Source organism: Eulemur rufifrons, chromosome 16 (genome assembly GCF_041146395.1).
Source record: "Eulemur rufifrons isolate Redbay chromosome 16, OSU_ERuf_1, whole genome shotgun sequence".
In the NCBI taxonomy this organism is placed as follows: domain Eukaryota; kingdom Metazoa; phylum Chordata; class Mammalia; order Primates; family Lemuridae; genus Eulemur; species Eulemur rufifrons.
This window is the reverse complement of record NC_090998.1, coordinates 62,140,051-62,155,178: the sequence shown is the minus strand read 5'-3', so window position 1 is coordinate 62,155,178 and position 15,128 is coordinate 62,140,051. Positions and strand designations below refer to the sequence as shown.

General features: G+C 34.2%; 1 protein-coding gene across 2 annotated transcripts in view; it reads right to left on the bottom strand.

Moving 5' to 3' along the window:
• Nucleotides 1-15,128, bottom strand: part of OTOGL (otogelin like) — a 131,040-nt gene that overhangs the window by 97,380 nt on the left and 18,532 nt on the right. For both annotated transcript variants that reach the window (XM_069490675.1, XM_069490676.1), the window contains exons 8-15: nucleotides 14,828-15,033; nucleotides 9,812-9,939; nucleotides 9,343-9,449; nucleotides 3,955-4,061; nucleotides 3,341-3,466; nucleotides 1,932-2,040; nucleotides 999-1,045; nucleotides 429-574 (exon numbers count right to left, since the gene is read on the bottom strand). In XM_069490675.1, coding sequence (XP_069346776.1) covers nucleotides 429-574; nucleotides 999-1,045; nucleotides 1,932-2,040; nucleotides 3,341-3,466; nucleotides 3,955-4,061; nucleotides 9,343-9,449; nucleotides 9,812-9,939; nucleotides 14,828-15,033 — 976 coding nt within the window. The remainder of the gene's footprint in view (nucleotides 1-428; nucleotides 575-998; nucleotides 1,046-1,931; nucleotides 2,041-3,340; nucleotides 3,467-3,954; nucleotides 4,062-9,342; nucleotides 9,450-9,811; nucleotides 9,940-14,827; nucleotides 15,034-15,128) is intronic.

Genomic DNA, 15,128 nt, shown 5'->3' with positions numbered 1-15,128 from the left:
CATGAAACTTGTTCCAAAACTGTCAAAAATCATCTCATTGAAATCCCTAGGTTAAAATAAATAAAAATTTAGAACCATTGTGCAATCATGCATAAAATGTTCAAAAAACTATACATACTTTAAAAAAAGGAAAATGCAATTAACTATATAGTATTTTATCTAGTCTATGACATGTTTTCACATTTTAATATCTCTGAAATCAAGATACATCATATAATCAATGTATGTTATAGAATAATTATCAGTACTTATTTCTTTCTTTTATAATACACAGAATAATCGTGTGTCTTAATATTATAATCAATGTTATCTTGGTTTTGAAGAAAACAACTATCTCCATTCATGTTACCATTCTTAATCTGATATGAAGTTTAGGTAAAAATAAATAAATACATATTCTTCTGGTTATTTGGAAATGTGGTTCTTACCTGCTCACAGGGAGCTTTCTGTAAAGTAATTGTGAATTTATCTTTTCCAGTTCCTTTCACAAGGATGTACTGGCACATGCCAATAAAAGAATAATGTCGACCATCAAAAGTTGTAAAATGAGAATCACCCACAATTGAGCATTGAACTACGAAAAAAAAATAAAAGGAAAGAAAAAAAAAAGGAGGAGAAGATGAAGGAATAATTTCATGTTAATTCTTAAAAAGTAGGAAGTCAACACAGGGTCAATCATGCACCGAAGAGAACATCTAAAGTGTTTAAAGTTTACTGGTTCCACTAAGTTATATTACTCCATTTAATTTAATATTTATTAAATGATAGTTCTTCCAGGTTTTATCATATTTACACTACTTCAATAAATTTTTATCAAAATTGCCTGCTCAAAGATATCAGTTATTCAATTTTCCATTTATCCTCTGAAAAACTGCATTTATAGATTATTATATCCCTTGTTATTATACATCAGATGTCTTCACAAAAATCAGTGCTATCTTTCTCCTCAATTTAAAGAAAATTGAAACATTTTCTTTAAAAATATTTTAAAAGATTACCCGGGCAGTCATGCTCAGTGCAGCTCCAAACTCCTCCGACACACACACTAAAGGAAATTATAAAAATATTAATCAACTAGTACAGAAAAGCTATATTAGTGTTTGCATCGAGGTAGTGACTAACGTATCAAAATGCATCATGTTTATAGGTTCAGAATAATATGACTTGAAAAACACCTCTGCAAAAACTTAATTGACTGATCATTCGGGGCTGGCTAGCACGTAAATTATAATCTACTGTGTGTCATATGTAAAAACCACTGGTAATAATGAAGATCATCAGACAGTAAAGAGAGAGAAGAGATTTCCTCTTACATAGATACATTCTGCCTTCCACCCTCACAAAGATGTGAATTTTGGAGGACAGAAGCAAAGTCCCTATAAGACAGGAACAAAAGCAGCCTCTAAAAATAAGGTTAGTTATCCAAGTGCGTCTCAGTTATACACACTGACACCAAAGGGAAAAGAGCCTGAGGACATTTAGACCTCCGTTTCTTTTTAGGACTGTCCTGGAGGGATTTCATGTTTGCCCATGGTCTTAGTTAGCTAATTTTTAATATGGAATTCTAAATGTTTCTAACCATGGGCCAAAAACTGGCAATATTAAGTACTTTTTAAAGTACTTAATAGAGAAGTCCAGGAGCACCATCAAGTTCTAAGAGTAAAAGCATGTGTAAATTTATGATTTATGTATAAGAAAATGTAACATGAATATAAGATTTTATGGAATTACCCAGGTTAGTGACAAGAATTACATCATGAAAGAAAATATAAATGCCCCTTCCCCAAGGAGTTTAAATAAAATGCAAACCATGTCTTGGAATTTTTTGGGAAAAAAATCAGTAATTAGTACATTCCTTTAAACATCTGTCATGGCAAAGTTGCCAATTAGCCAGGTGCCCAGAAATAATTGGCTATACATTGATCACATACCATTCAGTACATTCTTGCTCAATTTTTGAACCAACTGAATAAGCTAATCCATGAAAACTACACGGGCAATTTTCCAAAGAGATGCAAGTCCCATTTTCCATGATGAGGCCTAAGAAATTTAGAAAAATTGAGAAAAATACATGTCAAATTTGCAAAATAAATAGTAAAGATTGTATTCCTTAAATATAATAATTCGACGAACTTTTGTTGAATACCTACCTACACAAGGTGCTAGAAATACAAATTTCTGTACTTTTAAAGAGATTACCAACAAACTTGTTCTCAGTCAGTAGCTACCTTATAAAGGAGTCCATTTCATTGGCTTTCAGCTTTCTTATCCCAAGATTTTCCATCAAAAACTCAAGGTTGAACATACAGAATAAAGGCAACTAAAAAGTGTTTCCTTGCATATAAGCGAAGGAGGGCCAGAAGGACAGAGAAAGTATATTTTTGGATTAGTTTCTGTTTATTCCAGGATGAGAAAGATTTACACTACTGCCTCACAGATCACAAAGAGCTGGGCAGTGCTACTCAAATGTCCAGTACAGGGGGACTGTGTTTGTTACTTCTCTCTGACAAGTAAAGGAGGCTGAACCAGAACTTAAGTCAACCATGTCACCAGTCACACTGTTTCATTCAGCTGACCTTTTTCCATAGTAAAACTTTATAGAAAAAAGCATGGACTTTTTTTTCTGTGCATGGGTTGAAATTCTAATGCAAATGCCTTATTCGGTCATTGACTGGTCACAAACAGCTCAGGATAGGCACTTGTTTACCATACTTTGAGTAGCACTAACAGAACAGCCCGAGGTCAACAGATCTGGTTCCAGGTAATCCTCAGTCATGTTAAGTTTATGACATTGGGAAAATCCCTTAACATTTCTGTGATTCTATTTTTTTAATCTATAAAAATAAAAAGGTTTGAGTAAATACTCAATGTTCTTTATTAATATCTATCGTATAGCAGATTGATTCCTAATTTTAAACCCCACCTCTATTACTTGCTATGTTATTTTTAATTTCAAATATTAAAACTACATCAAAAAAACTATATTAGTACTAAAATCTCATATTGGAAAGATGTGAAGGCTTTCTCTCAAACTTGCCTTTATCTTGCAAAAAATGAAAATATATAAATCATTAAATACTAAGACAGCAAAAGATTTTCCATGGGTAACTTCAAGATTCTAGATTCCAAGTTTCCTGGGAAATTTACAAAACATTGAGGCTTTTATTAACAAAAAGTAGCCATTTCCTCCTAGTCACTTCATGGACCTAATACCACAAGGGTAGAAAATTAAAACAGGCCTAATATCCTTGGAGAGGATAGCAAGATGAAAACATGATCCTTAGATCACTGGGTTCTAGTTTCCATGAGTGCAGACATGGTTTCTTCATGAAGCACTTACCATCTGGGCAGTAACATCCATCAAGACAATGAAGATTGCTCCCAAGACATTGCTTCTCAAATGTGCAGGTTGGTGGGCAACAACTGATACAATCCCGATGGACAAAGCTATCATCACATTTATCGGCTAAAATGAGCAAACAGGGGAGCTGTAAGTCAATTTTATTCACCTTGCTTTCAAAAAAGTTGTAATTTATTTTATTCTTTGAAAAAAATAACTTAATTGCAAAAAACTTAATTTCCAAAAAAATTTTAATTTCAAAAATACACAATTTTTGCATACTTGTTTCGAAAAGTATACAAGTTCACAAATATAACTGCATTAATAACAAATCCTTGCAATTTATTAGTTTTGAATATTAAGATAAGTTTTGAGTTCTAGGATAAACCTAACATAGTTGGGCATGGTAGCTCATGCCTGTAATCCCAGCAACTAAGGAGGCTGAAGTAGGAGGATTGCTTTGAGCCCAGGAGTTTGAGGCTGCATGGAATTATGAACATGCCACCGCACTCCAGCCTCGGTGACAGAGCAAGTCCCCATCTTTAAAAAAATAAAAGAATAAAAAAAATTAACAAAAATACCAGGGCTTGGAAAATTAAAAGAAAACAACATACTGCATGCTGGAAAGTCATCTCTCCAGTCTTGAATAGGGTAGCCAGCATGAGAACAGGCTCTAGCATATTCAGTGGCTGCTCGACAGTAGGTTTCATCATCATCAGTTCTAGAAAGTGAAAAGATAGAGCCAGAATCACATAGGAAATATTGACAGAAACCATATCTTTGAGCTGCTTCTGATTCCTAGAAATGCTGAGTGCATGATGGATATTCCATTGTTAATTGATATAAGCATGTGTCTCTCATAATATATCTTGTTATATACAACAATGCAGAAAACATATGAACCTGGGATCCCAGCTAAATAAGCCTAAATTGTCTTCATCAAAGTATTTCAATAGTTTGGCCAATTTTCTTTTGGGCCAAGGAACTACTAAACTGAATAAGATGTCTGTTTTAATTATGACATTCTTCCCAGAACTTTTCACTTTCACACAAAGGCATTGCAAACTTTTTGGAATTTAATAAATCTCACTAAAACAGGTAAAATTAAATTACAACAAAAACATCAAATATGAAAATTATTTGCAAAAGACTATCCTCTCAATTGTGCACATGTTGGAATAAAACCAATACCAATAATCTATAGCACTCAAAACTACTTTGGTAGTTCCTCAGCAATCCTTGCAATAAGATTCCAAAACATTTTTGAAAGATTGAATAAATACCATTTAACTTAAGATTTAAAAGAAGATTTCAAATTCCTTCAAGTTTAAATTACCGAAGCGCATTACTTTTATAAAATTGCCAAGAGTAAATAATTTTTAATTATTTTCTTATAATCACTTTAGGAGCTCTACGGAATAATAATTTCTTATTAGAGTTCTGCCAATTCCCAAAGCAGATTAATAAGGCACCTATCAAATAAGCAGGTTTATATCAAGGAAGTGGTCTTGGTTTTCAACCCGATCCAAACTCAAAATTGAATAGCTTATGAGATAATGATCTTAAGAATGTTGCATTTTGTGAACCTTAACATTTTCAGTATCTCTATTGTAAAAGCCACCATCTCAAATTGCACTTATCCTGTGCTACTGTAATGGGAGTCCATGCAGCTTATCTAGTCCAATTAAACGAGCTCTAGAAGGAAAAAAGAAAGGACTGAGCATATAAACATCACAAGCTCAGAAAATATTCTAAACCTACAAACAAGAAAAGTCTCTTTGAAAAGCAGTATAAGCTAAAATTGTTGAATCCTGGAAAGACCTTAAGTTTATAATTTAAATTATGTGTATTCTTCCCTACAATTAACGGTGCTTTTAAAATTTAGCAAAGTAACTGAATATTGGTTTTCCAAAGCAAAGGAAACTATTACGAGAATACTTACCGTTTATTAACAGTCTATGTTACTCTAGGACCTGTGCTAGGCACATTAATATACAGCACCTGACAAAAACTCACAACAATTGGGCAAGAAAGAAATTATTATTCCAATTTACCAAGGGGAAAATAAGCTTATTTTTCCATTTTTGGATGTTAACTTTAATAAGCAAAACAGGCACTAAAGAATGGTGTTTTTTAAATCATTTGACTTTGGTGTGGCAAAATTATCATCATTTCCTTGCTGCTACATTTGGCATTCTTAGAAGCAAAAACAGGAGGGCATAATTTCAAGGGTAAGTATTGAATCATTCTTCAAGTTCCAAGTCGAATGTTATCTCTCCATAGAGCCTTTGTAGGCACTTCCTGATAAAGTTAATAATTCTCTCCTCCACCTCCACAGCACTTTGCATTTAGAACGTGTGTCATTGCTAGAGCCCTGTTTCTCTGCCCTATTAGAATATGAGTTCCTAGGACAGAGACCACGTCTAAATTGTTTCTGTTTATGCAAGATGTGGCACAATGCTTAGCTCAGAAGAGATTCTCAAAAGATGTGCATTGAATTAAATTTCATGAACTATTGTAACTCTAGCAGGAAATTAATTTGTGTTCAACCAATTCACATTTTCATTCTCATGGTACAGGATCCTTGTGGCACAGTACCCTAACATGGGAAATGAAGAGAATCATTCATTTACTATAGAATGGAAGAAAGTAGGTCTACCCCTGAGTGAAATATGGAGGGGAGTGAAAAACTAACTCTGGTAGCTTCTTGCTTCCATTTCACCAGTGCCCACTTACTTACTCAACTTCTTCTGATGTTACATGCCTGCTCTGCCCCCAAACCCAGCCTCTCCACTTCAAACTTCTCTCTTAAGGTATCTGCTGATTTCAGCCAGTACAAGGGATTTTTCTATCCTGCTATTTTTATTTTCTCTGGAGAAAGAATCAAAGTTTCAAAAGCAAAAATTTAAAGGTACCAAAATTTGAAAAGACAATGTTAATTTTTCAACGATCAAATTTCAGATACGGTGGGTGTAGCAGAGACTGATTTTTGTCTCGAGTTCTCCCTTCTTCTTTTCAATGTCAGAACTCCCAAGTTTTGCTGGGTAAGTAGCTGACTAGCCAAAGACATTTCCAGATTCCCTTGCATCTAGGTATGGTCATGTTTCTAAGTTCTGGCCAAAGGATTAAAAGTAGGAGTGGGCATGAAAGTTCCATATCAAAAGATGCCAGTCCTCTATTTCCTTTCTCCCTTTTTAAGGGCTAAAATGTGGAGATGATAGTTTCTGCCATGAAATTAAGAATAATACCACAGGCCAAGGGAATGATGTAGCAACAAAATGTCTCAGTCACTGGAAAATTCATGGAGCAGAGCCATAACGCCAACTCATGACCACTTACCAGATTGTATTTTTATATAAGAGAAATACAAACATGCAATTTAATTTAAGCCACTATTACTTTAGCTGTTGAAGCAGCCACACAATATCCTAAACTAACAAATGAAGAACAACTTTCCTGGAGCTACCAAGCAATACTTCATCTCAGCCTACTTTCCAAATGGGTGCTAAAGATGTTAATGATAAGGCAATTGGAAAGACTACTGGGGAATGGTCCAAATCACTGTAGAATAAGAACAATTTTTAATTCCATATATGTGGCTAAATAAGAACCATGGCCTACCTACAGGTAGCCACAAGAAAAATAGACTGAGTAAAAGAACTAAGATTTATAACAAGTAGTTCTTCAATAAAAAATAAAACTAAAGAGGAAACCAAATTTTTAAAAATATATAATGAGGTCATTATTCAAATTTTAGGAAGAGGCAGAGCTCTTTCAAAGCACCTATATTAGTTCAGGCATCCCTGAAATTTACAGACTAAACATACAAATCAAAGTATAATTGCACTCCACTCAAAATTGACAAGATGTCACAAATAAGCTTATTTTAATAACTGGAAAACATCATTACATTCATTACTTTTGTAAAAATCTTGATGTAAAGAGGAATAGTTATAAATAGCATAACTTCGTATGACCTGAACCTTTCCTCTTTGTTCTCACCTCTGATGAACTTAAACCTCTTAACAAGTTAATCAAGATGCCATTTAAGTGGTTTTATTCAACCAAAAACTAGTCTGGTTTTTTGCAAAAGAAATTTCTATGTATCATTTACATCTCTTGGGATTCATAAAATATGCAGACATATCAAAATTCCTTGAAGCATTCTTGAACATTCAAGATGGATAATCACATACATTTGGTAATTTTTTGAAGAAAAATAATAAAAAAACTTAACATCCATAATGGGTAATTTATGGTAAGTTCCTCAATGATAAACATGATAAGTCTCATTGAATTTGTTGCCTAGAAAACCACCTCAGTGTTCTTTTTTTTTTTTTTTTTTTTCAGTGTTCTTAACCTGGGATAGAATTCAGGAGTCTGTGACCTCAGACAAGAAAAATATTACATGTTTATTTTCACTAATCTCCAACTGAAACTTAACATTTCCTTCAATTACACATATAGAAAACACATCACGATGTTCTTAATAGTATCTATGACTTTGTCACCAACATGTCCCATATCTCATTTTTTCATATTTCCATTTCCCATTAATTGTTGCAGATTCATAAAGCATTGTTTGCATTCATCACTATGTCAAATTGCAGCAGTTATTAGATCTGAAATGCATATAAAAAGCATATATATAAGAAATTAATTTTTTTTACTATTTTAACTATTTCATTACAATTAGTTTTCTTTATAATCTTTTATGTTTTATTTTGTGCACTTCAAACATAGTTTTGGAAAAGAGTCTATAAATATCTCTAGAATCCCAACAGGGACTAGTAACACAAAAATGCTTAGGAGCTACTATATTTTGTTCATGCTGCTTATGTAAAACATTTAGAACTACCATATGATCCAGCAATTCCACTACAGGACATATACCCCCAAAAAATCAATGTATCAAAGAGATATCTGCACTCTCATGTTTATTGCATCACTATTCACAATAGCCAAAAGATGAAATCAACCTAAGTGTCTACCAATGGATGAACGGATAAAGAAAATGTGGTATATAGATACTGTGGAATATTATTCAGCCATATAAAAGAATAAAATCGTGTCATTTGCAGCAACATGGATGGAACTAGAGGTCATTATCTTAAGTGAAATAAGCCAAGCACAGAAAGACGAATATTACATGTTCTCACTCCTATGTGGGAGCTAAAAAAGTGAATCTCATTGAGATAGAGAGGGTACCAAAGGCCAGGAAGGGTAGGGGAAAGGGAGAGCTGAACGGAGGTTGATTAACAGGTACAAATATACACTTAAATAGAAGAAATAAGACCTGTTGTTTAATAGATCAGTAGGGTGACTAGAGTTAACATTAATCAATTATACATTTCAAAATAGCTAGAATAGAATAATTCAAATGATCCTAGCATAAAGATAAATATTTAAGGCAACGATATCCCAATTACTGTGATTTTATTATATGAATGTATCAAATTATCACACGTACTCCAAAAATATGTACAGCTATTATGTATCAATTAAAAAAATTTAGCTGGTCTTGGTAGTTCATGTCTGTATCCCAGCACTTTGGGAGGCTGAGGTGGGAGGATCACTTGAGGCCAGGAGTTCAAGACCAGCCTGGGCAACATAACGAGACTCTGTCTCTACAAAAACTAAAAAAAAATTATAATAGCTGAGTGCAGTGGCACATGCCTGTAGCCCCAGCTACTTGGGAAGCTAAGGCAGGAGGATCACTTGAGCCCAACAGTTCAAAGTTGCAGTGAGCTATAATCATGCCAACTGCACTACATCCTGGGCTACAGAGCAAGACCCTGAGTCAAAAAACAAACAAACAAAAACGATAAAAAATTTAGACTGTACCTGTTAAGCGGCAAGCTTTTAATAGCTGTTAGTAGTTTATGTTTTACATTTCCCCTTATATTTTGTGTACTGCTGAAATGGTTAAGTAACAGAAGTAGTTTTTGCTCTTCTTTTTCCATAAAGAAAATTTTATTGTAAATACTAATCATTTCACTTACTTGCAAAGATCATTAACACAGCTGGCAATATATAAATATGGATCGATATATTCATGGCAGCTCAGAAAAGGAAACTGCAACAGTATCTGACACTTGAAGAAGATTGCCTATGCAAAAAAAAGATGCCAGTCACTAGAACACATTCAATGGTATGTGTGTACTCTCTTTTCTTTTTTACAGATCATCTGTAAGACTATCTGTTCTTACAAGGAAAGAGAAGGTAATTTTGACTTATAAATTTTAACCAGCATTTTTCTAACTACATATTTTTATAATGAGTATTGCATTTATGAAACTCATTACATTCACTATTTCTGAAATAATGTTATTCCCTATTGCAATTACATTTCCTGGACTTAATATTTTTAATTATGTTATGTTTACACTAAAAAATGTTTAATGCTAAAAATACAAATAATATAAATGTACATTATATGCAACACACCCAAATTTTTCACATCCAATTTACCTCAAATGCTGGCATTCCACTGGAGCATGGATTTGGAAAATCTGAGGGTGTGGGTACACATTTGTTGTCATCTGGAGTTTGCACCGACCAACTATTCCCAAACATAGCAATGTCTTCTGTATAGTCTTCTATTTAACACAAACACAAACACACAAATAGGTGTAACCATATCATTTTCCACAAATATAGACACAGTTCTTCAACATAAACTTCCCGGTCAAAAGGTTAAACTCAATAACATTATAATTACCAATGTGGTATTAGACAATAACATCACTTTAGCATAATAAAAACAAACTCAGCAAAGTGTAAGTACCAAATAAAAGTTACTACCATTGGAAGGGAAAAGCAAACTGCATCAAAACAACATGAAGAAGGATTGAAATTGAGTGAGTACAACAAATACACCAGTAACGTGTTAGTCAGCCAATATTCAGCTTGTGCTGTATAGAGAAGAAAAATATGCACAAAAATAAAAAACATAAATAAAAAGTTCAGTGTGACATTTTTCAGGCAGCTCGGTCATTACATTTGACATTAGTCAGAACCTTACTGAAATTGTGCTCCATTTTGGGAGTCCACAGCAATACAAAAATTTGTGGAGCCCTTGGGGAACTTACAGAATATAGTCACATAGACAGTGAAAGACTGGAAAAGACGGCTAAAGGAGAAAAGACTAAGAAGTGAATCAATTTCATCTAACTACGATGAACAGTGCTTCTAAACATGCTCAGGAAAACAGTATTGAGAATCCTGAAGCTATCCCAGCATTATTCCAAGGCAAGATTCAGGAGCTAATATGTGGGCAACAGACGTTTGGTGGTGAGCACTCTAGACTCTGGGCTCCACATCAAGTTTAAATTGTCTTTCAATGTGACCTAAGAACAAATTCAGGGCCTGATACAAAAATTAATCCTGCCCCCATTCAGACAAAGGCTGAATCTCAGATCTCAAGGACTCGGCAGAACCGAACAAGATGACATCTTGAAGATCCCTTTAAGACAGTTAGACTTCAGATTTGAGCTTTGAGTTCTTCACCACTCAGATTTGCTTGGTCATAGATCTACCACTGATGACAATCTATAGCACCACTTGACTCACAAATCTCAAGCCAAATAGTTACCACTCTGTCTGAGCATCTTCAAAAGAAGAAGATAATGCCTATGTGCTACTCCCAAACACTCACTGGGAAGATTGTGGGAATTCATCATCTGTAAGAATGCTTTGCTCTTTTAGTGGTAAATTCCAAATTTTACTGTAGCCTGGAAGGCTTTGCATGATCTGGCCCCTGCACTTCCCCTACTCCCTACTCCTCCCATCCCCACCAGCCCCTCCTATATCTTCTGCACCTGTTCTTGCTCAACCTGCTCCAGTCATACTGACTTTGTGCTGTTCTTCAAACACTCAAGCTCATTCCCACCTCAGAACACTTGCTCTTGCTTCTCCTCCTTCAAAATCACTCTTCCCTGAAATCTTCCCTCTGCTTCCTCTCTTACTTCATGTAGGCCTCTACTTAATGTGACTCCTCAGAGAGGCCTTCCTTCTCTGCTCCATGATCCAGACTAGCACCAAACACACTTATTCTATCATTCTTTATCTCCTTTCCCCACTTTTATTTTTTTTCATGGCTGCTATTGCTCACAAAAATTATATTTTAATTTGTTTTGTCACTTTATTTATTTTGTCTTCCATGAAAACATGAACTACATGAAGGGAGAGAGCTCATCTCAGCTGTTCTATTGCTGTATCCCTAGTTTAGTATCTGGTATATAGTAGATGCTCAAAATATATTTGCTAAATAAGTGAATGAATAAATATAGGAGAGTTTGAAATATTTAGTAAATAGATTATTAGAATCCTAGAGCTTTCAAATTTGTCTGGTTAACTTTGTTCTCCCTGGTATCATTGGAAATGCTACACACTGAACAAAGCATGGACCTGCTGAATATACTTATTTAAAAATGGAAAAACTGATGTCCTTTTTAAGTAAATTTATAGCCATATTACATTTCAGAACATCATCATTTTTTAGAAGTTTAAAGAACCAAAAATATGTCTGAAGGCCCACCTATTTCAATATTTATGCACAAATTTTAATGTTACTAAACCACCTGGGCAATCCCTTAGAGTTCATCATAATTGCAGCTTTTGAATCGCATATTCAGCTATTTTTACTACATAGCATTAATAAAAGAGTCATACTAGCTGCTTATTATGAAACTTTAAATCCATATCTCTTGGTGGTCTGGGAGCCTGGTAAACTAAAATTAAAATGCTTTATATAAAACATGCTCTAAGTGGAGTAATTTATTGTCCATATTGGGATACTTTTGAGTGTGCAAAGGAGGCACTATTAATTATTATGCTGGAAAAAGGAGAGTAAACCAGGACTTCTATGTCGGTGTGCAGCTAGAGTAGCTAGATGTAGACATGAATTATAAGAACAGAATTCTCAACTAGACAACAAATTAAAATCTTCTTATGTGCACAGAAATTCTGAAAAGTCTCATTTCTTTGTGAAGTCATCCTTGAAGGACGAGTGGGAATGCAGAGAGAAATATAATTCTAATCTCTGTTAAGAAATTATGCATTCAATGGCATTCAATCAAACTATCTAATGCTCTCTAAAGATTTATCTAATCAGCAAAGTACAGGCTGAGTTTCAAGAAAATACCAGGCTTCTTTCTGAAAGCTAAAGATAATACAGCTCATCTGTAGACATTTTCTTGCATTATTACAGCGTAGGAGGAAACAGAAGGGCAGTTCCTTAGCACAGTCCTACAAGTTGTAAGTTAGGTGATTTTTTTTTTTTTTATCACTTTGCCTTACACTGTGCCTAAAGAGAGATTTTAGCACCTTCTACCTGTTCAGCTATAGCTCAGTTCATTTCTCCTGCCAGTCTTCTCCCACCTCTAATCTGCTGACACCTTGGTGCGTGCTCCCCCAGTTATCTCATTGTGAACAGCCATTTTATGTTCCAGGTTATCAAAGTCTGTCTGGCCCTTAACTCAAATCCATGATCTGAGTCTCCCTATCTCTAATAAGAGCAGATACTATTTTCTACTCTGACCACCATACCATGTTCCCTGGATGTCCTAGGGAAAGTTGGCCAAAGCAGTCTTTTCTAACCGTAACACTAAGAAATAGACTAAGCATTATTTTTTTTTCATCAAACTTTGATATAAAAGAAAAAGAAATCAATATTACCATCTGACTGGTTCTGCCTGAGTCCAAAACCCTACTTTTTAATACCGTCTCCAGATTCCAAATCTGTGAATCCTGTTGTTCCAAATACCCAACTAGATGCAAAACATCATTTCATGATGATCCCAAAACTACACATTTGTGTAATGCTCACAGACTTTCAACACTTGCACTTATATTTTCTCATTTAATACTCAGGCTGGGAAGCTCTCAGGGTCATTATTATTATCTCCATTTCATATATGGGGAAAGTGTTTCCTTAAAGCCCTGCTCTCCCCTCTAGCTACTAGTAAGCTAATCCTGATGGTACATTATCTATTTTGGGCGAAATGTTTGCAGTTTAGTAAGGGCTTCTTAAAGCAATGTGAAGACATTTTCAAAAGTTTTTATTTCAGCTCCATTATAGGCTTATTGGGGAATACTTGGAGGTGATTATAAATTTACTAAAATGTATTGAGTAGTATCCATGTGCCAGGCACTCTATTGTTTTACATGGATTGTCTCATTTAATCCTTGCAACTCTAAAAAGTGTAGACTCTTATTATATCATTAAACTTAAAAAGTTTAGTAAGTAGTAAAGCAGAATTTAAATTCCACAGTCTGAATCCAGAGCCCACACTCTAAGTAGTCCTTTTACCATCCCTTACAACACAATATATGGGCAACTCATTTCTATTATAATATAAAATGTTTTATGATATAAATATAAAATATTTTATAATATTAAACAAAAAAATAGTATGTAGCACTTTACAGCTTCAAAGGCAATTGCTCACACACTTATCTAGGCATAGGCTTGGGAGCCAGTCAGATTTGTAATCCAGCCCTGACAGTATCATTTACAAGCTGTGTTGCATTGGACACATCATCTTGTGTTCTCTCTGTAAAATTAAAAAATCCCACCCACCTTACAGGAGGTTGTGAGGATTGGGAATAATATAGCTATGTGCTCATATTAACTACTATTATAAATAGTATCAAAGTATATATTATTATTATTACTGACTACTCTATGAATATAGAATTATTATATCCCTATTTTACAGCTGAAGAGACAGCATCAGAGCAATTATACGAGTTGCCTGAAATTACAAAACTTGTAAAAGTTGGAACAAGATTCAAAGCCAGGTCCACTGGTACTAAGAACAGTATTATTTTTTCATTGCACCTTTATGTGTGGACCTAAATCATAATTATGGCTTGTGATTCTCTTAGTCTGTTGCCACTGCACACCAGTACATGAATTGAAACAGAACCCACTTCTAATAATTCACTGAGGTTAGTTTCATAACTTAGATTTAGTAGATGATCAGGTAGGTACATAAAACCTTTCCAAGTTACTCTTCAACTTTCCTGTTCACATTTTATTGTTTTCACAAAACTATTATTATTTGTCAGTTATTTAATTTATTCCTATGAAGACATTGATGCAAAATAGCTTTGACCAAAATGAATTTGAATCACTAGAATATAACCTCCAAGAAAGGAAGGATCTTCATTTTGTTCATTGATATATATATTCCAGGCTCTTACAGCAGTGGACACAGATGTATACCAAATTCCTGACACAAAGCAAATGCTCAATTAATATTCATTAGTTCTGCATGATAATTTAGTAAATGTAAAGTAGCTCATGGTTTTCAATGACACAAAAATGTTTTTCTATTCAATCTTTACTTAAAATCACTAAAGCAGGCAAGTGACAGCCACAAATTTTTCCAACCTATAACAAGTCTTCTGGGTACAAAGTGCTTGATAAGTGAAGGATGAAGACTTTAGAAAGTACCCACACATTTCTTCTGTTCCACTTACCTTGCTGAATTATGAAATCATCAGATTGAATGCCATTATAATTTCCACATAGGCCACATGGTTTCCCTTTATGGTCCTCAGACAGTTTGAGGTAAATTCCAGATATTCCATCCCAAGCCAGTGAAAAACCAAAGGTTGTTTTCACCAGAATGTAGTCTGCTAGCTTCTCAATGAAAACCTGTCCAATTGTCTGAGGCAATGTTAAACTTGAAAAACAGAACAAAGGTAATCTAAGAATGACAATGAAGGATCAATTAGAGATGATATATTTTTTTCTTAAAGTGGCTGAGATAATTAACAG